Below are 24,332 nucleotides of genomic sequence, written 5' to 3' on the forward strand. Positions count from 1 at the left end.
ATCTTTATTTCTATGCTAATCTCTGTATATTGGGAACTATGAGTTCCCAGCAATACTTCCAATTCTAAGCAAGCATCTCAAGGATTCATTTTAAGTTTTTCTCTTTGCATATTTGTAACTACTTCTTGAACAGTGAGTAACCTGGCCCTCTTATCCCTCAATAGGTTTACTTAGTTTGCTCGGTCTCCTGTATTTAACCAATATAGTGTCAACATTCCTGCCTTTTCCTCCTCCTCTATGTGGATGCTGCCTCCATCACTCCTGGTCTCCAACATAAACGCATCCTGCCCCATGCTCTGCATGGAGAGTTCATACCATTTAGGCTCTGATATTTTGGTTTGGCCTGCTTCTGCACTGGACTCTTCTTCACACCTCTCAGTTTGCTCACTTGCTTTGGGCTGCCACTGCCATAGTGCATCATACTCTTGGTGTGGGTATCCTTCTCACTCCACTTGGCCTTTGACATCCTGAGCCAGGCTGCAGCTGCCCACCCCTACACAGACACCTTTCTCATCCCACTTTGGCTCTGCCACCCTGGGTCAGACTGCTGCCACCCTCCATCCCATGTGGATGTCCCCTCATTCTGGTTGCAATCTGATGCTCCCACCCGCCCTCTTGGGCCCTTTGTGCAGACATCTTCCTCTTCTTGCTTGGATCCCAACACCCTGTATTCAGCTACCAACCCTCCCCAAGATGGTACCCCCTCAACCCTCTCAGGCTCTGACACTCTGTGGGAACATGTTTCCAGCCTGCTCATTACATGAACTCTGCTGCTGTATCAAGACAACTCCCTTCTAGGCACCAACTAATGGCATTTGGATTAAATTATGAAGTTTTTTGTTGTTGTTTGTTTGTTTTTTTCTTATTTGAACTTTATTATAAAGACAGGTTTTGCTTGTTTGTTTCTGAACTTAAGTGATCAGTACCTACTTAAAGCCTCATTCTAAAATAATGCCTGTATACTTGAATAGTCATGGGTTTAATTTGTTAGTTAAATTTTCTGTGATTTACATTAAAATAAATACAGATTAATGACAACTAAAGATGTTCATCTGTGGACCTATGAAGATCAGGTTGCTAACCACATCTTTAGGACATTGTGGTTTAGATTATTCATTGAATGACAGTCTAGGTTGGTTTGTGTTTTCATTCTTTTGATCTTGGTACTTGACAAAACTGATAGCAAGACTGCATATGTTCTAGGAATGAGAAGATATTTTTTTCTTTTTGTCTGGTACATGGTTTTAAATAGGAGAGGTGATGGTGACTATCCTTGCCTTATTTCTGATTTTAAGGGGAATATTTCTAATGTTTCCCCATTTATAATGATGTTCACAGGAGACTTTTTGTAGATTTTTTTTTTTTTTTTTTGAATCAGGTTAAGGAAGCTCTCATTCTAATTTACTAAGATTGTACAAAATGTTTTAATCATGGGCTGGGCACAGTGGCTCATGCCTGTGATCCCAACACTTTGGGAGGCTGAGGCAGGTGGATCACTTGAGCCTGGGAGTTCGAGACCCATCTAGGCAACACGCTGAAAACACTGTCACTACAAAAAATACAAAAATTAGCTAGATGTGGGGGCTTGGGCATGGGAACACATGTTGTCCCAGGTGTTCAGAAGGCTGAGGTAGGAGGATTGCTTGAGCCTAGGAGGTCGAGGCTGCAGTGAATTGTGATCATGCCACTGCACTCTGGCCTGGGTGACAGAGTGAGATCCTGTCTCAAAAAAATAAAATAAAATAAAAATAAAAATAAATAAAATTTTAAATCATGAATTGGTGTTGAAATCTGTGAAATGTTTCTCCTGAATTTATTTAAAAGATAGTATGTTTTCTTGTCATCTGTTAATGTGGCAAGTTGTATTTATAGATAGTCTAAGTCTGACTCTAGCATATTTTGCATAAACTCAGCTACTTTGTCATGGTTTGCCATTTTTTCATATACTTTTCCATGTATTGGTGTTTTCTTCTTTCATGCCCCTTTAGTATCCTAAAAAAAATCTGGACAAAGTGACTTAAACAAAAAGCTTCCTGTTAAACATTTTTTGAACTGAAGGGTTAATGTTACTTATACTTTCTGAACCTTAGCCCCCTCGTCTGAAAATTTGGTTATAATAATGCCTACCATATATGCTTGTAAGACTCAAACGAGATAAAAATAAGTCAAAAGTCTTGTATAGTGACTTCCCTTTGGGATTTCAGATTTACCTACTTATTTTTATTTTTATTTTTTGTAGAAAGCTGCTATCAGTAAATCTCACAAAATACATTCCAATGATGCCTTTCAATTCATTTACTTATTCAGATCATTTGCAATTGATAAAATGTGGTATCTAGAACCTTCTTTGTTTATTGCTGGTCTAGATTGTACTTGAAGCTCAGTCCTGTGTCTTTTCTTCTAGTTTTTACTCCTTCATCTTTCTTCTTCTTCTTCTTCTTTTTTCTGGCTAATTCTTTGTGATTTGATTGAATGGTGCAATCCTTATTTTTGTTAATCATTTATGTTTCGGTTGGTCATGGCTCTCAAGTGCATTTTACCTTCAAGAATGGGAGAGCTTCTAGGAAAGTGTTGTTAGAATTATTGTCATCTATGTCACCTAGAAAGGCAGCGAGTCTTCTCTCTCTTTTTTTAACTGTCACAAACATGTAAGCGTGTGCATACACACAGGCACATCTGTAGTAATTTTCTAGGTTATATTACGTTCTTAAGGAGAGTGAATACAGAAACAAAAGTAAGAGGGAAGTTAGAGTTTTTGTGGTGAGAAAAGGAGTATTGCAAGGTGGGTTAGGGTTGGAGATAGAAGGCCTGATTGTTGTTGTATCTTCTCTTGGTGAGGCAAGCTTCAAGAATCTTTCCCATGTGTCACAATTTTATTTTCTCTACTTTCCTAGGCCTTATTTGACTAAGACATAGTTAACTAATATCAATATTTGTATTAACAATATTTTCTTGTTTTCTGTTTCTTTGATGCTCTGGCACCTGGAGTCTAGTAATAGCAAACAACTAGCCAGGAAATGAGCCTCTCATATGCAAACTTATCAATCAGACCTCACCCCTCTTCCCTCTGCTGGACTCTTATGCTCCAAGCCAATATTCCCCTCCTTGTCACCCCAGCGCCAGGTACCAGATAACCAAAGCCCACAGAAACGATTTAAAGCAGCAAATCCTAAGCTCCCACAGCCTGCTTACCCTGCCTTGGCCATTCCTTCCCACAGAATCCACAATAAAGGCATGTGCCTATGTTTTTCCCTTGTTCCCTCTGCCTCCTGACCAACCCTGGTGCTTCCCCATGTGGCCCTGCCTGGCATGCCATGCCTCCTGTTTCAAGGGGGTCTGTGAGTATAAGAACTTCTTCCTTTTTGACAGTCATTTCTGTCCCTGTGTATCCTGGATATGTGTGTGTGTGTGTGTGTGTGTGTGTATATATATATATATATATATATATTTTTTTTTTTTTTTTAAGAGACAGGATCTCACTCTGTCACCTAGGCTGGAGTGAACTGGTATGATCAGAGCTCATCGTAGCCTCAAATTCCTGGGCTCAAGTGATCCCCTTGTTTCAGCCTTGTAAGTAGCTAGGACTACAAGTGTGTGCTACCATGCCCAGCTGATTTTTAAATTTTTTTGTAGAGATGGGGGGGTCTTCCTAGGTTGCCTAGGCTGGTCTTGAACTTCTGGCCTCGAGCGATCCTCCCGCCTTGGCCTCCCAAAGTGCTAGGATTATAGGTGTGAGCCATTGTGCCTGGCCCCGGGTACATTTTTAAATAGTACTGAAGACATTTATTAGGGGATGGTGTGCTCCTAGTCCACAGGTTGAATGTCAGTGTAAGTTGTTCAATGCCTTCCTAACTTTGCTATTCCTTGTGAGAAGTATTCAAGACCTGTGTGCTTGTTATCCCTTTATTTGGGGTTTTTACTAAGAATTCCTGTCTTCTTTTTTAATAGGGTAATTGTGGCTGCAAAAATTTAGAAGGAAGCCTGAAGATTCCTCTTTTCTCTGTTCCTTAGGCCTGGAACCTTTTGAAGTGGTTTCCCAGGTTTTTGGATATCATGGAACACAGAAATTAAGCGACAACATAGAGCCCTCTACTTTTGTCACACAATACACACACATACACACACACAGAATTATTTATCTTACTATATGGAAAATGCTTTAAATAGAATGTGTTTTATGGGTTGACTATAATGCAAAAAGAAAGACCAGGCACGTTGGCTCATGCCTGTTATCCCAGTATTTCGGGAGGGTGAGGTAGGAGGATGGCTTGAGCCCAGTTAGAGACGAGCCTGGGCAACATAGTGAAAACTCATCTCTGCAAAAAGTAAAAAAAAATTACCTGGGCATGGTGGCATGCACCTGTAGTCCTGGCTACTCAGGTGGGAGGATCACTTGGGCCGGGAAGTCTAGGCTGTAGTGAGCTGTGATTGTGCCACTATAATCCAACCTGGGCTACACAGGGAGACCCTGTCTCAAAAGAAAGAACTACTGTATATTCTCTCCTCAGAGTTGTAACACTTCAACACTGTTCTATATTTCTAGAGTATCAAAGGAGATGGTACAAAACATCTTAACAAAATCTATGGGAGTTAAGATAGTTAATAATAGGAGCAATGCAAATTCCTATTTCACCTGAGCCAAAACTCAAGCTGGTTTTTAATCAATTGGTTATTACCAATGAAGAGAAAACAAGCTATAATAATTTTCCACACATCAAGTTTTTCCAAAGCTTTGAAGCTTCATACAAATGTGCATGTAAACACAATGGTGTCACCTACCAAAGTGATAGATAGCGGAGTCACTGTAGAATCATTGCATATAAGATTATGCTGATTGAAATGAACCTTCTTCATGGAGGTGAGTGACAGAAGGGTGAAGCAGGCAGATACCTTTGCTTCTAAGAGCCTCTATAAAACTGTCACTAACTCTTTGTCTTAGAGTTTCTTGACACACGAATTAATCCTTAACTTTCCATGGCTTGAATTTGCGCCAGAACACACAGATGTAATCAATCCAGCCTGGAGTTCCCCAGTGGAGCAAGTGCTGTTCTGTGTACTGGGTCATGTACTAACCTATAGGAACTCAAAGTATATCTTTTAGAGTCAGAAAAATGTGGCAGAGAAAGGATATGTGTTTGGTTTTTAAGTAATCTAATTATGTTATTGATTTAAAATCCTCATACTGAGTTAATCCATTTATGCATTAGAAATCCATATGAAAAACAGTCTTTCTTATGCCTTACTGTTTTCTAAGAGGAAATTATTAAGTTTGTGTTGATTATAATATTATCATTAATGAACTGATAGAGAGTAGGAATAAAAGATGTTTACACTGAGATGAAGCTCAAATACTCTGTATTTTATATGATGGTTAAACAGTTAATATGTTGTTATCTAGTCTGTTTTTTAAGGGTGGATTATTTGTGCCTCCCCTTTGTAGATCATATAGGGTAACTTTTTGATGTTGCCATGCCATATGTAAACTGTCATGGTGCTGGTGGGGGTGTCTTTTAGCATACTAATGCCTTATAGTTAGCGTATAGTGAGCAGTGGGGACAACCAGAGGTCACTTTCATTGCCATCTTGGTTTTGGCGGGTTTTGGTCGGCTTCTTTACTGTAAGCTAAAACAGCCTGCAGTAAGGTCTTTATGATCTGTATCTTGTGCTGACCTCCTATCTCATCCTGTGACTTAGAATGCTGAGCCATTTGGGAATGCAGCCCAGCAGGTCTTAGCCTTATTTTACCCAGTCCTTATTCAAGATGGACTTGCTTTAGTTCAAACGCCTCTGACAAGCCCAGGTTAGGTGTTGCACTTTCCCAGAGTTCCCAGTCTCTGTTTTGGAGTGTGCTCAGTTTCACCTTCCCTGCTAGATGGCTAGCTCCATGCAGGCAGGGTGTGGGAGGCTGCTCACACCCATGTTTCCAGCATCCATGCCCAACTCACGGAAAGTGCTTATATTTTGAAAGAAAGAATGAACAAAGAGCTGCTTTCCAGTGCCAAGGGACTTTGTCACATATCTTGCACTTAGCTGTTTTTGTTTCTATTGAGATGAAGATTAATTGGTACATTTGTTAAAGATGAGATAATTGTTTTAAAAGGTAGTCAAAAGGAAAGATGACTATTGAAGCCTCTGTGAATAATTAGAAAACCTACCTTCAGAGCTCATTAAGCTCACCCCTCATGGAAGCCATTATTCCCTGCTGTGAAAAACTGACTCAGCTTGTCCTCATTTAAAATTAGTTGAAATTGTTTGGGGTTTTTGTTGTCATTGTATTTCTATTGGAATACTGTGACTATTATTGCATATCCTGTGATTTAGCTTAACCTCCTGTGCACGCCATGAAGAAACTCTCTAAGTTTAGTCACAAGATAATGGTGTGCATTCACATTTCACCCTCATCTCTTAATTGCATGCCTTCTACTTGATTGAAGTGTCACCACGATTCAACATTCGGCCATCTTTTAAAAATTTTGCTGTCTTCTATTTATTTTATTTGGTGATGAATATTTCCTGTTAGTTTCTAGCAGACTGCATTTGACATTTCATACATGCGAACCCAAGCCAGCTTCTAAGATTTCATTCAGGGTTGAGTAATTCTGGTGAATAAAGAGCCAGGAATGAACTGAAATGACCATATTTTCATGTACAGAAGTTTCTTGAAAGACCTTAAAGAGCTATTTGTAGCAGATTATTATTATGTGCATGTCATTGATCTTCTTCAAACATGACAATTTATAAAAATAGTTTGATTTTTAAGGATTCAGAACAATTTATCAAAAAATGACAATTAGTATGTATTGGCATTTTAAATGGTTACTGAAAATATAGAAACTACTTATATTTCACAGAATAAATTTTCTACTTTCATGTTGTAAATTTCAAGGAATTTATTTTAACAAATTAAATTGTATTCTAGTAGCTACAGTGGATTCAGTTTCTCTCTTTTGAAACCATGATATTAAAAGCAGAAAAAGGGAATAAATTGTTTAATTTATATTCCACAAACTGTTGGTAATTTTTTTGTTGTTGTTAATTCTTTTTATTGCTATCACTGGACTTGTGAAAAAGAAAAAGAGGTTTAATAAAAGAAATAGCAGCATGGGATATTCACTCATCTTTTGCTGACCTTTGGAAAGTTAATCAAATTTGTACATGTGAAGTTTGAGTACCATGGCATAATGGAAACCTTATTTTTACTTTTTATTGATTTTTTTTGAGACAGAGTTTTACTCTTGTCTCCCACGTTGGAGTGCAGTGGCGCAATCTCAGGTCATTGCAACCTCTGCCTCCCAGGTTTAAGTGATTTTCCTACCTCGGCCTTCTGAATAGCTGGGATTGCAGGCATGTGCCACCACGCTCAGCTAATTTTTGTATTTTTGGTAGAGATGGGGTTTCACCATAATGGCCAGGCTGGTCTTGAACTCTTGACTTCAGGTGATCTGCCTGCCTTGGCCTCCTAGCAGACCGTGTTTACAGGCATGAGTCACCACACCCTGCCTGGAAACCTTATAAATATAGCTTGTTGGGGACTCAAGGAATCTCAGAAATTGGCATTTTAGTTCAAACCTTTTATTTTACAGAATAGTGTAGAATTATGGTAAACAGATGGATTTTGGAGTTCGCAGGAACCTGAGTTCAAACCCTAATTTACTAGGCATGTAGTTTGGGTAAATTATTTTATCTCATTTAGAATCAGTTTTTTCACTTATGAAATGGGGTCAATGATACTTATCCTGAAAGGCTGTTGTTATTAAATGAGATAATATAGTCATGCTGCCTATGACATAGTGAGTTTTCAATAAGTGAAAATGATAACATTAGTAATACCTGTAAGGGGATATAAAGCACCAAAAAGACTAATTAACCAAGTTACAGAAGCAGCCCATTGGCACTTCTAGTAGTGGACCTGAGCTCTAACCCTCCTTTTTAATTTTTGTAATATAATGAAATGTTAGGAAAGTCATTTCATTTTGTCTCATTTTTATCAGTGTCAAAATAAGTAGAGACGGCTGGGCCTGGTGGCTCATGCCTATAATCCCAGCACTTTGGGAGGCCAAGTCGGGTGGATCACCTGAGGTCAGGAGTTTGAGACCAGCCTGGCTAACATGGTGAAACCCCATCTCTACTAAAAATACAAAAATTAACCAGGCGAGGTGATGTGTGTCTGTAATCCCAGCTACCCAGGAAGCTAAGGCAGGAGAATCACTGAAACCCAGAAGGTGGAGGCTGCAGTGAGGTGAGATCATGCCACTGCACTTAAGCCTGGGTGACAGAGCGAGACTCCGTCTCAAAAAAAGAAGAAAAAAAAAAAAGTAGAGGCTTTCCCCTTCTTTCTTTCCCAAGGACATGTTGTACATAGAGTTAGAGCTAGATTGGAAATAATACCTGTAAGGCAATTTAGACTAGTTTTTTGCCTTTTGAGTTATATGAATGATATATAACATTTAAGGAAAAAGGCTGAATAAAAGTGGAAAATTAGCGCTGTGTAGCCAAGTGACTGTCAATGGCTGATGGTGACCCACAAAGGGAATAGTATGATATTGCTTACAACAAAAGTGTGCAGAATTCTTAGAGCTTTACCTGCTTTAGGAATTAATGTGGATCTACTTTACTCTTCACTCCATTCCATCCTGTCCTTTATGGGACCCACGTGTGAACTTAAACGATATTATGGGTTCGAAAAGAAAACCAACATGAAAAGTGAAAAACAATTGACATTCTGCATAATTGATTCTCTTTGATGATTTGCATAATATAAGCATGGCATGGTATAGTATTAAGATTACCGGGTTTAGAAGCCATTTGCCTCAGTTGTGATTTTGCCATTTACAGATTGAGGGTACTTAAATCAGTCAGTTGCCTCTCTGAGGCTCTTTAAATTGGATTTAAGAAGCCTCAGATAATAGTTTAGCTCAGGAGGTGAGGATCAAATGAGATATAAGAAGTTTTGTAAATTCTGAATTGCTTTTGAAATAGAATGGAGTGATGGTATTTGAAACTATATTTAACATTATATTTTATTTATCTTTCAAAAATTTTCCTTAATTTGGCCATCAGGAAAAAAAACCCAACTATTTTAGGGTGGGCCTGATTATTAAAAAGATGTTGACCAGCTGTTCCTGAACTTAAGACAAAAGATTAAGCTAGATGAATGAGATTTATAGTAGAACACAAAGGGTTTAGGTATAAATAGAGTCTAATCACAGTTTTGATTTGTTTGAAGCTGTAATGTTTTTCTCAGGAATATTATAAATTTTTCTTTAGGTGCTTTTAAAAACTAAAAATAGATGTTTCATCTGTCTGTATTGGGTTAGGTAGAGTCCTGCTGAGGATATAAAGTTGATTAATATTACCTCTAATGTTTTCTTCTGACCCAAGAGTTGTACAACCATTTAATAAGCCAGTCTGGAAATAGAATAGAGAATCTGAACTCCTTGTAAAAGTAATAATTGTAGCTTTAAAAGGTCCTACAGAATTTTACAATAATTAAATTGAAGAGATAAGCTGAAACAAAAATCATTGCTTAAAAATCTTTGTAAGAAAAACACTTCCTATAGCTGTCAGTTTTGAAGTAAGCTATAGTAAACTTCTTAATTTTATTCCTGAAAAATAAAAATTCTTTATATCAACTTGTCATCTACAGGAGATTGCTTGAGTTGGAGTTTTCAGTGTGTATGAATTCTACATTATTGTTGACCTTTTCATATTAGAAAATGAAGCTGCTGACAGTGATTGTACATATATGTACACAAGTCGGGGGGAAGACTACTGCAGTTCTACAAAAGGCTTCCTTCTATATCTTACAAGAAAATTCTGCCCTTTGATTTTTCTTTATTACTGCTGCTACTGCTGCTACTACTGCTGTAGTACTTATGTGCCAGGATTTGTTCTAGGTGCTTTAGATGTATTAGCCCATTTGATTCATATAACAGCTTACTGAATATGTACTATTACCGTCCCCCTTTAAGAGAGGAGAAAACATGTACAGAGAGAAGAAGTCCTCTTAGGGACATAGAGCTAGTAAGTGGCAAAATGGCACCTTGTGTTGTTTGGTCCAGAACCTATGCCCCTGCCACTCTGCAGTCTTGCCTACTACTAATCTACCACATTGGCCGTTGTATATAGTCCTCTCTTTTTTGCTTATTTCCCCAGTAGGAAAACAGAAAGTTTTACACAGTTGGAGATGATAAAGAATTACATACAATCCGCTATTGCAATTACAGTGTGGATTTCAATTAACTTTTCTTGACATAAAATTTAATATCAGGAATTGATTTCATGTGAAAATTCAGTTATATGAAATGTCGCTTATTGGATCAATGAGCATATTAGAGAAAGGCAGTGACTTAACTCCCATGCTCAACTCAGATGCTGATATAGGTGTACATGTGTGAATTACCACATTGCAGTAATAGAATGACTTGGTGAAGAAGTGGGTGCAGGAGATAAAAGAGATACCAGTAAGTATGACTTTGACCTTCTTCAGTGCCAATTATTCAGAGAACCTTATTTAACTTGTAAATGTTCCCTTGATAGACTTAAAATGACCATGTGTAATGTGAAGTTAGTATTATGTGTTTAGAAAACTGTTTAGGACAGGAAGTAGGCATTAGGAACTCTCACATATTTCTAGACTTTCAGATTTTTTTTTTTTTTTTTTGAGACAGAGTCTGTTCTGTTGCCCGAGCTGGAGTGCAGTGGCGTGATCTCGGCTCACTGCAACCTCCACCTCCCGGGTTCAAACGATTCTACTGCCTCAACCTCCTGAGTAGCTGGGATTACAGGCAAACACCACCACGCCCAGTTAATTTTTGAATTTTATTAGGGGTGAGGTTTTTCCATGTTGGTCAGGCTGGTTTTGAACTCCTGACTTTGTGATCTGCCTGCCTTGGCCTCTCAAAGTGCTGGAATTACAGGTGTGAACTACCATGCCCAGCCCAGAATTGTTTATTGGCAAAACAATTTTCAAGAAAACATGACCTGAGTATGCATCACTGTTAGAGATCATGGAAACTGTGTATTTTTTCTAAAATGTTTTAATAGACAAGAGCCAGATGGTACAAGCTTCGAGTGACTTTAGTACATCTGTACTAATCAAAATTGTATGAATAAGCATACTCAGTGTAATTAAGTAAGTGAATTCATCCGATATATCACAAACTCTTGAACATAGTGAATTAAAGACCATGGATATAAGACAATACCACTTATAACTACAGTAATACTAGTAACAACTACAACCACCACCACACAACTTACATTTATTGTGAATCAGGAAAGTGCTTTAAATGAATTATATTATTTAATCCTACAACAACCCTGTGAATTCACTATTATAACTTCCAACTCCACAGATAAGAAAAAGAGAGCATTAATTATGTGCACAGTTACACAATTAACAAGTATCATTTATTCAATATTTACTGAGTATACCCACCAGAGATCTGTACTGTTCTAGGTAGTGAAGAATTAAAAATGAGTAAAACAAAGTCCCTGCCTTCATAGAAGGACCCCACCTTTTATGAGAGAGACAGACAACAAACAAATAAACATGGAAACATAATAAGTCAGCTGGTAATTAGAATTATGTAGAACAGTAAAGCCCAGTAAGTAGACAAGAGAGTGCTAGCATAAGGTACTGTGATAGGCGTTGTCACTTTTTTATGCAGGGCAGTAAGGGGAGACCTCTCTGATAAGGTGACATTTTAGCAGATACCTGGAGGGAGAGAGAGATTTGTAGGAAGAGTGCTCCTGTGCTTGGAATACAGGGGAAGAATGGTCTAGGAGGCCATGTATTTGGAGTGGGTGAGGAGAAGCATGGTTGGAGTTTGAACCCAGATTTATCTGACTCCAGAGTCCATAAACCACTACACCAATCTGATAGGGTAACCACAACGTTACCTAACCTACTGTGATCTTAGAGACATATTAGCCAGATACATATTCTCATGGAAAAGAGGAGGGTAGTGACATTCTACTCTGAAAGTTCTGGGTTGCATTGAGGCTATGTGAGAAATCCCTGTGGTTTGTGGAGGGGTGTTTTTGAGACTAAAAGCAGAGAACAATTATGAAGCCTAAGTTTGGGAAACTGGGATTGTAGCTCCCATGCTCAGAATTCTTCCATGGTTCTTCAGTTGCCTGCAGAGCTTTAGAGAAATTAAGTAACTTTCTGAAAGCCTCATAGCAAACAGACCTGCTTTTGAATTATGATAAAGACTATATTCATAACTGCTGAGCTATGCTGTTCTTCTCAAAGTGTGAAATCAATCACATGCTCCTTGGCTTCCTGTCACCTACATATCAAAGTTGACATGACTTGGCAAGGAATGCAGAACCCCCAGAGTGTGGCTGCACCTTCTTTTATGCCCTCCTCCCACTGCCCCCTCCCCATGCACCTTGGCATGCAACAGAACGGTGCTCCTCAGGGTCATGTTCCTAGGATTTTTTGCATTCTGAAATGTCCTTCTTTCTCTTATTTTGTAACCAAGATTTTATATCTTTCTTGAAGCCTTTTTTTTTTTTTTTTTTTTTTTGCCATTTTCCTTCCCAGATTGAGTTTTGACTTCTTCCCAGGCTGGTTTTAGAGCTTATATATCTTTGTACTTGCTCATCATTTCCAGTAGAAATCATTCCTTCAGTCCCTATCCTCCCAGCTAGGAATACACTTGCCTAAAAACCTATGCAAGCATTGACCATGGATTTTATTACCACACTTTTAAAGTAATTTCTTTGCTTTTGTATCTGCCTTGTCTTCTAAACTATGCCATTCAAAGCTTTTTAAAAATCTATATCCCAACCAAATATAGGGCCTGGCATGTAGTTTACCTGCTTACTTAAATTAAACTTAAGAATATTAGATGCAGAGTTATAATGATGACAGATTCGATCAGATTAAAACAAGTGGAGTATGTTGAGCAGTAATATTAGTTCGTTATGGAAAAATAGATGATAATAAAAACTATTCAATGAAAGATTATAATGTGTCAGGCATTAAACTCAGTGTAAAAATATATTATTCTATTATTCAAGATCAAATTCAAACTTGGAAGATATGTCTTATTAGGTATGGCTTTAAAACTAAATTAAAATCTTAATAGATATAACTTTAAAACTAAATTAAAATGTATTTAGTTTTTAACTATTACTAAGTGAATAGTAGGAGAGTAACTGGGGCTTTGATTGGAGGAAAAAGTCTTTATAAAGGGACAGAAGTCATCCTTGTTTCTTTGTATTGAGTTTTTAAAACATTACTACAAATGTGTATACTTGGCTACATGGCAGAGATCTTCCGGAAGGAACACTGCCCTCATTTATAATTTGGACATAGCATGTTGGGTGAGACAGAGGGCTATTGGGGAAGTGAGCCCAGATGAGGCCTTGCATATAATGCAGTGCTTCGTGCTGTTATCAACGGTTAATTGTAAAGGTTTTAGTAAGTACCATCCTTCCAACCTAAGGCCCAAAGTGGGATACTTCAGTCCATGGTTACTTAGTATAATTCCTGATTTTCATTTAGTAGGAAGTCTACTAATTAGGAAGTCTATTGAGTAATTTTTGAATGAACTGCTATTGCTGATTGCTTTGTTTCTCACACAGGTATTTAATCTCGAATTGATATAGTGCTTATAATCACTGATAAATCATTTTGAGACATGCATTTAATTTTGGCTTATATAACATTTATGTTACTCTAGTGACGTTGAGTTGCATTCCGAAAGATTTAAGTGCAAAATCTTTAAAAAAAATTTATCCATAGTTTTCCCACACTTCTCATCACACAGTACAGCTTTTCTTCCCTTTATTCACTTGATTTTATTGTTTCCTTAATTTCTCAATATTTTCTGCCAATTATGTGAATTAGGCATGCTTTAATCCTAATACTTAGAGTCTATCAGTAGGAAAGACTACATTAATGCTCAAAAATCTATTTTAAAAAGTATTTTGCTCTCAATCCTTTCCAGTATCCAGTAGAAATTTAATCTGAAGCTCTTTTTGTGGTTTTCCTGCAGTGACACCACAGCCAAAGCCCTGTGGGAAGCTTTACTCAACACTAAGCACAAAGAGGCAGTGATGGAGGTTCGGAGACATCTAGTGGAAGCGGCAAGCAGAGAAAACCTGCCAATCAAGATGAGTATGGGTAAGCCTAAACCTAGGACACAGGCAGTCTCTGGGGAAGCTTATTTAAACCTGCTCTGAATTGTGGGCCAACCTAGACAACACGGAATCTAGGTTAAAGTAGTAACGACTTTTGTATACTGTTGAAAGAATAGGGAGGGAATATGTGCACACTGCCCTTGGGCTCAGCAGTGACCACTTTTCTTAGATTCAGCTTTGGGAACTCCAGGAGAGTTTTTGCTTACAAAGACTGATTATTTTAGTTTCTTATTCATCTATTCTAGAACTATCAAAATTGGTCTGGGCTACCTCTCCTTAATTCTATTCTACCCCTACTCCCTTTTTTCCCCATTCTTCCCCTATTCCCCCACTTATGGTGGGTAAAAGTTCTCTTATTACTTTTGAATTAGTGAATGAAATGGTACTGAGAAGACAATTGAGCAGACAGACATGGTCTGGCCTAGTCCCTCACCCTTGGAGTGCTAATTGTCAAGTCACATCAGTGTTATTTCTTCTTCACCAGGGATTACATACCTAACTTTTCTATTTCTCATTTTTTTTCACATCCACCTTTGTCTTTGGTATTAGATGAATATGACTGCAATGGAATTTAAGTTTTAAGTGGCCTTTTTTCTTTTGATCAAAAAGTCAGAGAACCACAGAACTAATGTGTTGATTTTAGAAAAAAATTTGGCTTTTCATTTTTTTTGTTTTAAGAAATATTAAATAATTTTATTGATACAGAAATATTTAAATACGGATATTGAATCTGGTTAATAGGTAGAATTTGTTTCTGGAAGCTTGTAAAATTTTATTTTTCTCTTTTAAAAATAAGGTTTCTCTCTTATAATCTGTTCTTAGGTATTCAGTAAATATTAGTACATTTTACTGGATGGGAACATTTTTCTTTGCTGAGATTCATAGCCCAAGTTCTTGATTACACATGAGGGCAAAAATCAAACTAAGTTGAAACAGAACAAAATTTGGAAGTAGCAGAATATGGATGAATCTAGGAAGAAAAATGTTACAGGGTTATAACATGAAAAAAAAGTGCATTAGGTGACTATATTTGAGGGCTTCGAGGAATATAATGATGATAAGAAAAGTGAAATAACTAACCATTATTGAGAACTTATAGTATGCTAGGTCTTTGGACTCTTTACATGTGTTATCTTATTTCATTCTTAGAGTAATTCTATGAGGCATATACTATTAGTATCTCATTTTTCAGATAAGGAAACTGAAACAGAGAAAAATAAGTTGCCCAAGGCTATATATCTGATAAGTGGTAGGACTGGAATTCAAGTCCAAGAATTTTGATGCCACATAATTGCACTTTATTTATAAAATTATTCTAATTCATATACCCAATGCCAGAAGTGGTTTTGAAGGGTGAGAGCTCTTTTAATAGTTTTGAATTAATAAATGAACTATTATACTAAAAACAATTTAGCAGACAGACATGCCCTAGCCTGGCCCCTCACCCTTAGAGTGGGTCTCAAAGTTGCTGCACTGAGACATCCTGGCATTTGACTATTAATTCTCTTTCTTTTCTTCCTCCTTTTTTCCTTCCTTCTCTCCCTCCATCTCCCATCCCCCCTCTCCTTTCCTTTCCATAGCCCTAGGTACACATTAGTAACAAGTATATTTACCTTATTGAGTGTCTTATTCTTAAGTATGTTGAAACAAGAACTAATTAATATTGTGAATTGACTGGACGCGGTGGCTCACGCCTGTAATCCCAGCACTTTGGGATGCCAAGGCGGGCGGATCACCAGGTCAAGAGATTGAGACGATCCTGGCCAACATGATGAAACCCTGTCTCTACTAAAAATACAAAAATTAGCTGGGAATGGTGGCGCTTAGTCCCAGCTACTCAGGAGGCTGAGGCAGGAGAATCACTTGAACCTGGAAGGCAGAGGTTGCAGTAAGCTGAGATTGCACCACTGCACTCCAGCCTGGCAACAAAGGAAAAAAAAAAAAAATTGTGAATCAAGGAAAGTAGGAATGCACAAAGGGTCTTGATGTTAAGGTTAATTTATATGTGTTTCAGAGATACAACATTATGATACTATTACAGAGCATAAATCAATTTTTATTGCTCAATTCAGGACTCTTGAAAGAGCAATAAACTACTTTTCTAAAGGGCTGTATCTTTGAAAAATAATCAGAGCCAGAAATTTTTAAAAAGGCCAGGTAATCCCATAAGGAATTCACATTTAAATGTTTGAGTTTTCTGTCAACCAAAAAAAAAGATTTTTTTTGAAGATAGAATTGTTTGCTTCATCCCACAACTCTAGATAGGGGTTGGGGTGGGAGTGGGAGGAAGAAAGAAGGGAAAAAGCAGAGGATTGTTAGCAAACTTCTGTTGTAAGAAGGACCAAAAAGATTGATTCAAAGCATACTCTATCCATGTGCTAACTGCTCTTTAGTAACAGATAGCACAGTATGGTTGCCCATTTTTGCTTCATATCCCTAGCCAGAATTTCTTGTGTCTCATTTTCATATGTAAATAGATTCATAACTATGAACAGTAAGGAAAAAACTAGAACTTGTAAACATAACAAAACATTGACTTTTGAAAACTGCCTATCATATAGCTTATCATATAGTGTTTAAAACTATAAAATATATTTTAAACTACGCACAATTCTCCCATCTTTGCTGTAGTTTCTACTGAAGTATAAATTTTTCTGTGATAAAGGCTTCTAGTATTTTTGAGATGTTAAACAGATTTTAATTATAGACTCAGGATTCTCTTGTATTTAAATTTATGGGGAGGGATCCCATGATTGAAACCTCAGATCTTAAATATAAAATTTCTCAGTACAAGGTAAATTCATGTTAAAACACTATGAGCACCAAGAGAAATAAACATCATCCACTTAAAGGAAAAATGTTTAATTGCTAAAAGACAGAAAAAAATTCATTTTATCATTGCACATATAAACATGTCATCTTTCTGAGAGCTTGTTATTAAATTGTCAGTTAACTAAATAGATATGTTCCAGAAAAGTGACTTTTAAAACATTGAAATGGAATTGTATTTTTCCCACTGGCTTCCATAATGAAAAATGTACTCTGAAAGTAACAAAACAAACAGACCATAAGAAATCCATTTGTTTAAGTCTAAAATGGCTACTCACAGAAGAAATGAGTAGATGATGTCCATCTCAAACTCTGGTACATTTTACGGAGAATCTTTCACTGGAATATGATTGTGGTTGAGGAACTTCATGTATTTGTCCTATAGTTCTCTACAAAGTGGACATATTCCCCAGTGTTTAATGGGTGGCAGAAGTATTCTATTATATTAGAGCTGAAGTGAAACAGGTATCTTTATGATACTGTCTTTTCTTTGTAGCTAGAGTTCTTGAAAGAGTGTTCTATACTTGATGCCTCTGTTTCTTTATTATTTTCTTACTAATGTAGTGTAGTCTGGCTCATGACACTTTTTTACTGGAAAGTCTCCCAGACCAATGAATATAAGTACATTTTTACCAGTCACCATCCTTCTCGACTTCTTTGCAGTATTCACTACTAGACTTTGCCGCTTTCTTATATGTCTCTCTGTGTTTTCTGTGACTTTAGCCTCTTCTGATTGTGATACAGTACAAAGTCAATTATATCTGAGGGTGAATCACAGTTCTGCCACTTACTAGCCAAACTTCAATTCCTCTGTCCATAAAATGGGGGAAATAGCTATTTTCTGGAATTTTAAAGGAGAATAAAAGCTCTGAGTAGAGTGAAGTTACGACTATCAAGCAAACTGGAATGAGTACGCTATAGTTACAGTCTCTGTCTATGGGAAAATCTACATGGGAAACTAAATTATAAGAAGGTTGTTTGGTGAGAGTGAAAGCAAAGCAAACAGATCAAGTTAGATGATTTCCCCTTTCTTTCTCGGAAATGTACTCATTCATTCTTTCCACTTCACTCATCTTTTTCTAGGCTTTATGCTAAATATCTCCCTTCTGATAAACCTGTCTTTTTTTAAGCAGAATTCTAAATAGCTTTTCCATGTTCGGCTTCGTTATAATTCCATTGCATTCCCTCTTTCCTGACTCTGTTCATTCCTCCTTGACTCCTCCCTGCACCGCCAACATCCCCTTGACTGTATTTGGGATTCCTAATCCTCTGTGGTCACACTTTTATGGAAAAAATCTTTAGAGTTACGTTTATAGATGATAATCTGATCCATTACAGTGTGATACTTCTTAATTGCTCTCCTAGTTCTGGGACATCTTAGTGTCAGTCCTATAAACTCACCACCGTTGTCTCTTTTCCAAATTAAATATGATGAGTTCTTTTAACCATTTGGGAAAAGACAAGCCTTTCCCACCTTTTACTTCTAGTTTTAAGTCACTGGCAGAGCTCTAGTTTGTTAACATCCCTCCTAAAATGTGAATTCCAGAACTGAACAAAGATGTTGTCTTGTTTTTCCCCTATTTTGAACACTTCACTGTGCTTCTCTCTTTTTTTTTTTTTTTTTTTTTGAGATGAAGTCTTGCTCTGTCGCCCAGACTGGAGTGCAGTGGCATGATCTCAGCTCACTGCAACCTCCGCCTCCTGGGCTCAAGCGATTCTCCTGCCTCAGCCTTCCGAGTAGCTGGGATTACGGGCCCACTCCACAATGCCCACCTAACTTTTGTGTTTTTATTTTTATTTTTATTTTTTTTTATTTTTTATTTTTTTTGAGACAGAGTCTCGCTCTGGGGCCCAGGCTGGAGTGCAGTGGCCGGATCTCAGCTCACTGCAAGCTCCGCCTCCCGGGTTTACGCCATTCTCCTGCCTCAGCCTCCCGAGTAGCTGGAACTACAGGCGCCCGCCACCGCGCCCGGCTATTTTTTTGTATTTTTTTAGTAGAGACGGGGTTTCACCTTGTTAGCCAGGATGGTCTCGATCTTCTGACCTCGTGATCCGCCCGTCTCAGCCTCCCAAAGTGCTGGGATTACAGGCTTGAGCCACCGCGCCCGGCCTGTGTTTTTATTTAGATGGGGTTTCACTATGTTGGCCAGGCTGTTCTCAAACTTATGATCCGCCCGCCTCGGCCTTCCAAAGTGCTGGGATTATAGGCGTGAGCCACCGTGCCTGGCCTTTGCTTCTCTTAATAAAGCCCCAGAAAAGATTTGTGATTTTTGTTTTCCACCAATTCCACACACTTTCATTTCTGAATTTCAACATTTAGCAGTATTGACTTTGAAAAACAGCAATACATCAAAATACTTTAAAATTTTATTTGATATGTGTTTTTTAAAAACAGCATTGAAGTGTTCTACTTCCTGTTTTTGATACTTGAGTTCATCCAGTTCTGGCTGAATAACAGCTGTGTTTTGATCACATTTATATTTTTTGCCTTCACGGGAAAAATTTTCTCTGAAATTAAGAGGAGCATGTGTGCATGTAAATCTCTTTGTTGTGTGTGTGTGTGTGTGTGTGTGAGAGAGAGAGAGAGAGAGAGAGAGAGAGAGAGAGAGAGAGAGAGAGAGGCCAGGGAGAAAGAGTGAGAAATGGGTGGGCAGATGGGGAGATTGCCCAGCTTTGCAAAAAGGATAAGTTAAAACCTAGTAAGACTAACATACCATGTGATATATGGTCACTTATAAAAGATGAGAACATCTGACTGCCTCATAAGAGATGTATACTGATTATTTACTCACACACATCTTTGTTTTCATATGTTAGTTGATATCACAATTTGGAGAATGGGGAATGGAATTAACTTTTATTGAATAGCTACTTTGTTTCAGGTACTATAACAGAAGATTTGCATAGTTTGTTTCATTTAATGCTCCCAATAGTATAAATTTGGTAATTTTTTAAAACTCCCATTTCACAGAGAAGGAAAACTGAGACCACAAAGCTGAGGTTTCTTTTCCAGGATTACTGTGCCAATTGTTAAATTCCGCCTCTCAGATCTAAACTCCCACTTCATGATGCTGGGGCTGGGACTTTCAGAATACACTTCAGCTTGCCCAGCTGGATACCTGTCAGGCTATGCTAATAAGTGGAACTAGAGGGAAATTGCAAGCCTAGAGGGGAAGAAGCAGCTTTCTTCCTTTCTGCTTTCTGTGGACTTTCTTTCTGCTTGTGAGTGTCTTGCCAACAATATATTCCTTCACCACAGCAGTGGCAAGTTTTTCCTGTGGTAGCAGCTGAATCCAGTGTACAGTTCTTCTAACGAAGAACTAGCTTCAGGGCACCCTCTCCTCAGAGGTACCACCCCAGCCAAGTAGTGCTCCATTGTCAGAGGTTTGCATTTCAGTCCCTATGTTTGTAAGTTTTAATAATTTCAATCTCCTGCTTCTGTTTCCTCCACACTGGTGGTGGTAGCTACCTTCGTGTAGTTGCTACCTCCCTGGTACCTTGGAGTTCTCTTTTTATCCTTTCAATTACCCAGTTAACGCTTCTGTATGTTAAGTTTTCTCTGTTCATGTCGCTGGTGTGTTTAATGTCTTCTGACTGGGTCCTGACTGATGGGTTACATAGCAAGTAAGCCAGAATACAAAGCTGGATCTGTCTGACTTCTATTATCAGGCCTCTTTTTAGAGACAGGAATCAAACAACTAGGGATTGGGGGAGGTAGCATCTACAGAGCTACAAGCTCAGATATGATTATGCCATGCCCCTGTTTAAAACCCTTTGGTGGGTCCCCATTGCCTCAGGATAGTATCCAAATGTCTAAGCATGCTATTTATAAAGATGGTTCTGCCTTCTAGCCTCATGCGTCACTCACCTATTCTCATTGCTTTCCCTCTCTATTACTTATTTTCCTACATGAACTTTTGCAGATCCAGGTGTTTGTTGTCTGTCTGAAATACTGTCATTTGGTTGTTCTTCCAGATCACTCTCCACCCCTCTATATCTGTGCCTCTGGAGACTGACCTTCATGGACTGTGCCTCTCATTTGAGTTTGGCCTATGAAAGGCATAGGCAGGAGATTTAGAGGGTCAGAGGAAAGTATAGTTAGGATATTGTTTGCCTGGCTTCTCCCTGCCCAGATGCAGTTGGCGTGCCATCTTTTTCCCGCCAAGACCTTGACTAATATAACCTATCACCTTCCAATACACTCATTCGCACACAAAAATGCACATCTTTCCTGTCAAAACCCATCTGATTCTTCATGACTAAATACAGATGTCACTTTCTCTGTGGAACCACGTCTGATTCCCTGCTTTTCACTCCCTCAGCACGCTGAATTAATTGCTCTGGCTTCTAAGGACACACAGCTCTTTTTCTGGATGCCTTTTTAGCATTTACAATGATGTGATATAGTTAAGTTTGTGTGGATCAAAAACCGTGCTAGACAGTGTACATGTCATGTCCTTCATTGGCCATTGGCTTGGTACATGGTGGGTGGCTTAGTGCTTGCAGTTTGAATGAATAGATTGCCTGATGAGTTTGGGTGAGTAACAGAGAGACAATGAGTATTTCTATTTTCAATAGAAAGAGGCAGAAATAGTTTTCATTGAATTAATAATTAATAATTATTATTTCTATTTACAAATTTCCTTTCTGATACTTATTGTTCCTTTTGATGTCTCTCTAGCATCTGATTACGTCTTCTTTCTTGGGTTCTTTTCCCTTTGTCTTCATATCACTCTGCTCTTCTGATCTCTCCCTCTTTCTGATAATTGTTTTATGCCTTCTGTTATTTCTAGTTTCCTAGAAGGATGTAGATATCTTTGTATCTCCTGTTGTGCCTTGCACATAGATGCTACTTAATGACTGCCACCAATGTTAGAGCCTTATTCTACTCTACTCTCCACTCCAAAATAAATAAATACATAAAAGCCCATTTCTTATCATTCAGTATCCTGGGCTTTCCAGTTCTCTCCCAACATTTTCTCTATCATAGCTCTCATCTCTTTGTTTGTACTATAATTATATCACAGCAATTACCACCAGACTCAGAGTAGTTGGGGCTGAGAACTCTTACCTATGCTTCTTAGTATTCTTTGCACCTAACACAGGAACTTGAACTTACTGTATACCCAAGAAATGTTTATGGAATTAATAAATAAATTCTTGAATTAATAGTGTCAGTTGGTATTTGTTACATATTTCTTTAATGAATTGCTTTTCTATCACTCTCCTGTGGAATCCGAAAGTAACACTGATTTAGAACATCAGTTCTCAAACTTCTTGGTCTTAGAACCCGTTTACAGTCTTAAAAACCCAAGGAGTTCCTCAATAATTTTTGTTTATATGGATTACATCCATTGATACATGTGAGATAGATGAACGGATAGATGGATAGATAGAAAACAAGACATTAGAAAAGAAAGCAAGGGGTATTTGAAAATATTTATTAATTCATATTGAGATAATAATAAACCCATTATATGTTAACAAAGGTAACATTTTTACAAAAAATAACTAAACTGTATTTTCTTTTTATTTATTTATTTATTTATTATTATTATTATACTTTAAGTTCTAGGGTACATGTGCATAACGTGCAGGTTTGTTACATATGTATACTTGTGCCATGTTGCTGTGCTGCACCCATCAACTCGTCAGCACCCATCAACTCGTCATTTACATCAGGTATAACTCCCAATGCAATCCCTCCCCCCTCCCCCCTACCCATGATAGGCCCCGGTGTGTGATGTTCCCCTTCCTGAGTCCAAGTGATCTCATTGTTCAGTTCCCACCTATGAGTGAGAACATGCGGTACTTGGTTTTCTGTTCTTGTGATAGTTTGCTAAGAATGATGGTTTCCAGCTGCATCCATGTCCCTACAAAGGACACAAACTCATCTTTTTTATGGCTGCATAGTATTCCATGGTGTATATGTGCCACATTTTCTTAATCCAGTCTGTCACTGATGGACATTTGGGTTGATTCCAAGTCTTTGCTATTGTGAATAGTGCTGCAATAAACATACGTGTGCATGTGTCTTTATAGCAGCATGATTTATAATCCTTTGGGTATATACCCAGTAATGGGATGGCTAGGTCATATGGTACATCTAGTTCTAGATCCTTGAGGAATCGCCATACTGTTTTCCATAATGGTTGAACTAGTTTACAATCCCACCAACAGTGTAAAAGTGTTCCTATTTCTCCACATCCTCTCCAGCACCTGTTGTCTCCTGACTTTTTAATGATCGCCATTCTAACTGGTGTGAGATGGTATCTCATTGTGGTTTTGATTTGCATTTCTCTGATGGCCAGTGATGATGAGCATTTTTTCATGTGTCTGTTGGCTGTATGAATGTCTTCTTTTGAGAAGTGTCTGTTCATATCCTTTGCCCACTTTTTGATGGGGTTGTTTGTTTTTTTCTTGTAAATTTGTTTGAGTTCTTTGTAGGTTCTGGATATTAGCCCTTTGTCAGATGAGTAGATTGCAAAAATGTTCTCCCATTCTGTAGGTTGCCTGTTCACTCTGATGGTAGTTTCTTTTGCTGTGCAGAAGCTCTTTAGTTTAATGAGATCCCATTTGTCAATTTTGGCTTTTGCTGCCGTTGCTTTTGGTGTTTTAGACATGAAGTCTTTGCCCATGCCTATGTCCTGAATGGTACTACCTAGGTTTTCCTCTAGGGTTTTTATGGTATTAGGTCTAACATTTAAGTCTCTAATCCATGTTGAATTAATTTTCGTATAAGGAGTAAGGAAAGGATCCAGTTTCAGCTTTCTACTTACGGCTAGCCAATTTTCCCAGCACCATTTATTCAATAGGGAATCCTTTCCCCATTTCTTGTTTCTCTCAGGTTTGTCAAAGATCAGATGGCTGTAGATGTGTAGTATTATTTCTGAGGACTCCGTTCTGTTCCATTGGTCTATATCTCTGTTTTGGTACCAGTACCATGCTGTTTTGGTTACTGTAGCCTTGTAGTATAGTTTGAAGTCAGGTAGCGTGATGCCTCCAGCTTTGTTCTTTTGACTTAGGATTGTCTTGGAGATGCGGGCTCTTTTTTGGTTCCATATGAACTTTAAAGCAGTTTTTTCCAATTCTGTGCAGAAAGTCATTGGTAGCTTGATGGGGATGGCATTGAATCTATAAATTACCTTGGGCAGTATGGCCATTTTCACAATATTGATTCTTCCTATCCATGAGCATGGTATGTTCTTCCATTTGTTTGTGTCCTCTTTGATTTCACTGAGCAGTGGTTTGCTGTTCTCCTTGAAGAGGTCCTTTACATCCCTTGTAAGTAGGATTCCTAGGTATTTTATTCTCTTTGAAGCAATTGTGAATGGAAGTTCATTCAT

At 38.0% G+C, this 24,332-nt stretch overlaps 1 protein-coding gene across 6 annotated transcripts in view; it reads left to right on the forward strand.

The window, feature by feature from the left end:
• Positions 1–24,332, forward strand: part of SCFD2 (sec1 family domain containing 2) — a 510,081-nt gene that overhangs the window by 50,914 nt on the left and 434,835 nt on the right. For all 6 annotated transcript variants that reach the window (XM_045392615.2, XM_065545208.1, XM_005555295.4 and 3 more), the window contains exon 3: positions 14,013–14,140. In XM_045392615.2, the coding sequence (XP_045248550.2) occupies positions 14,013–14,140 (128 nt within the window). The remainder of the gene's footprint in view (positions 1–14,012; positions 14,141–24,332) is intronic.

The sequence above is a fragment of the Macaca fascicularis genome, chromosome 5 (genome assembly GCF_037993035.2).
Source record: "Macaca fascicularis isolate 582-1 chromosome 5, T2T-MFA8v1.1".
Classification (NCBI taxonomy): domain Eukaryota; kingdom Metazoa; phylum Chordata; class Mammalia; order Primates; family Cercopithecidae; genus Macaca; species Macaca fascicularis.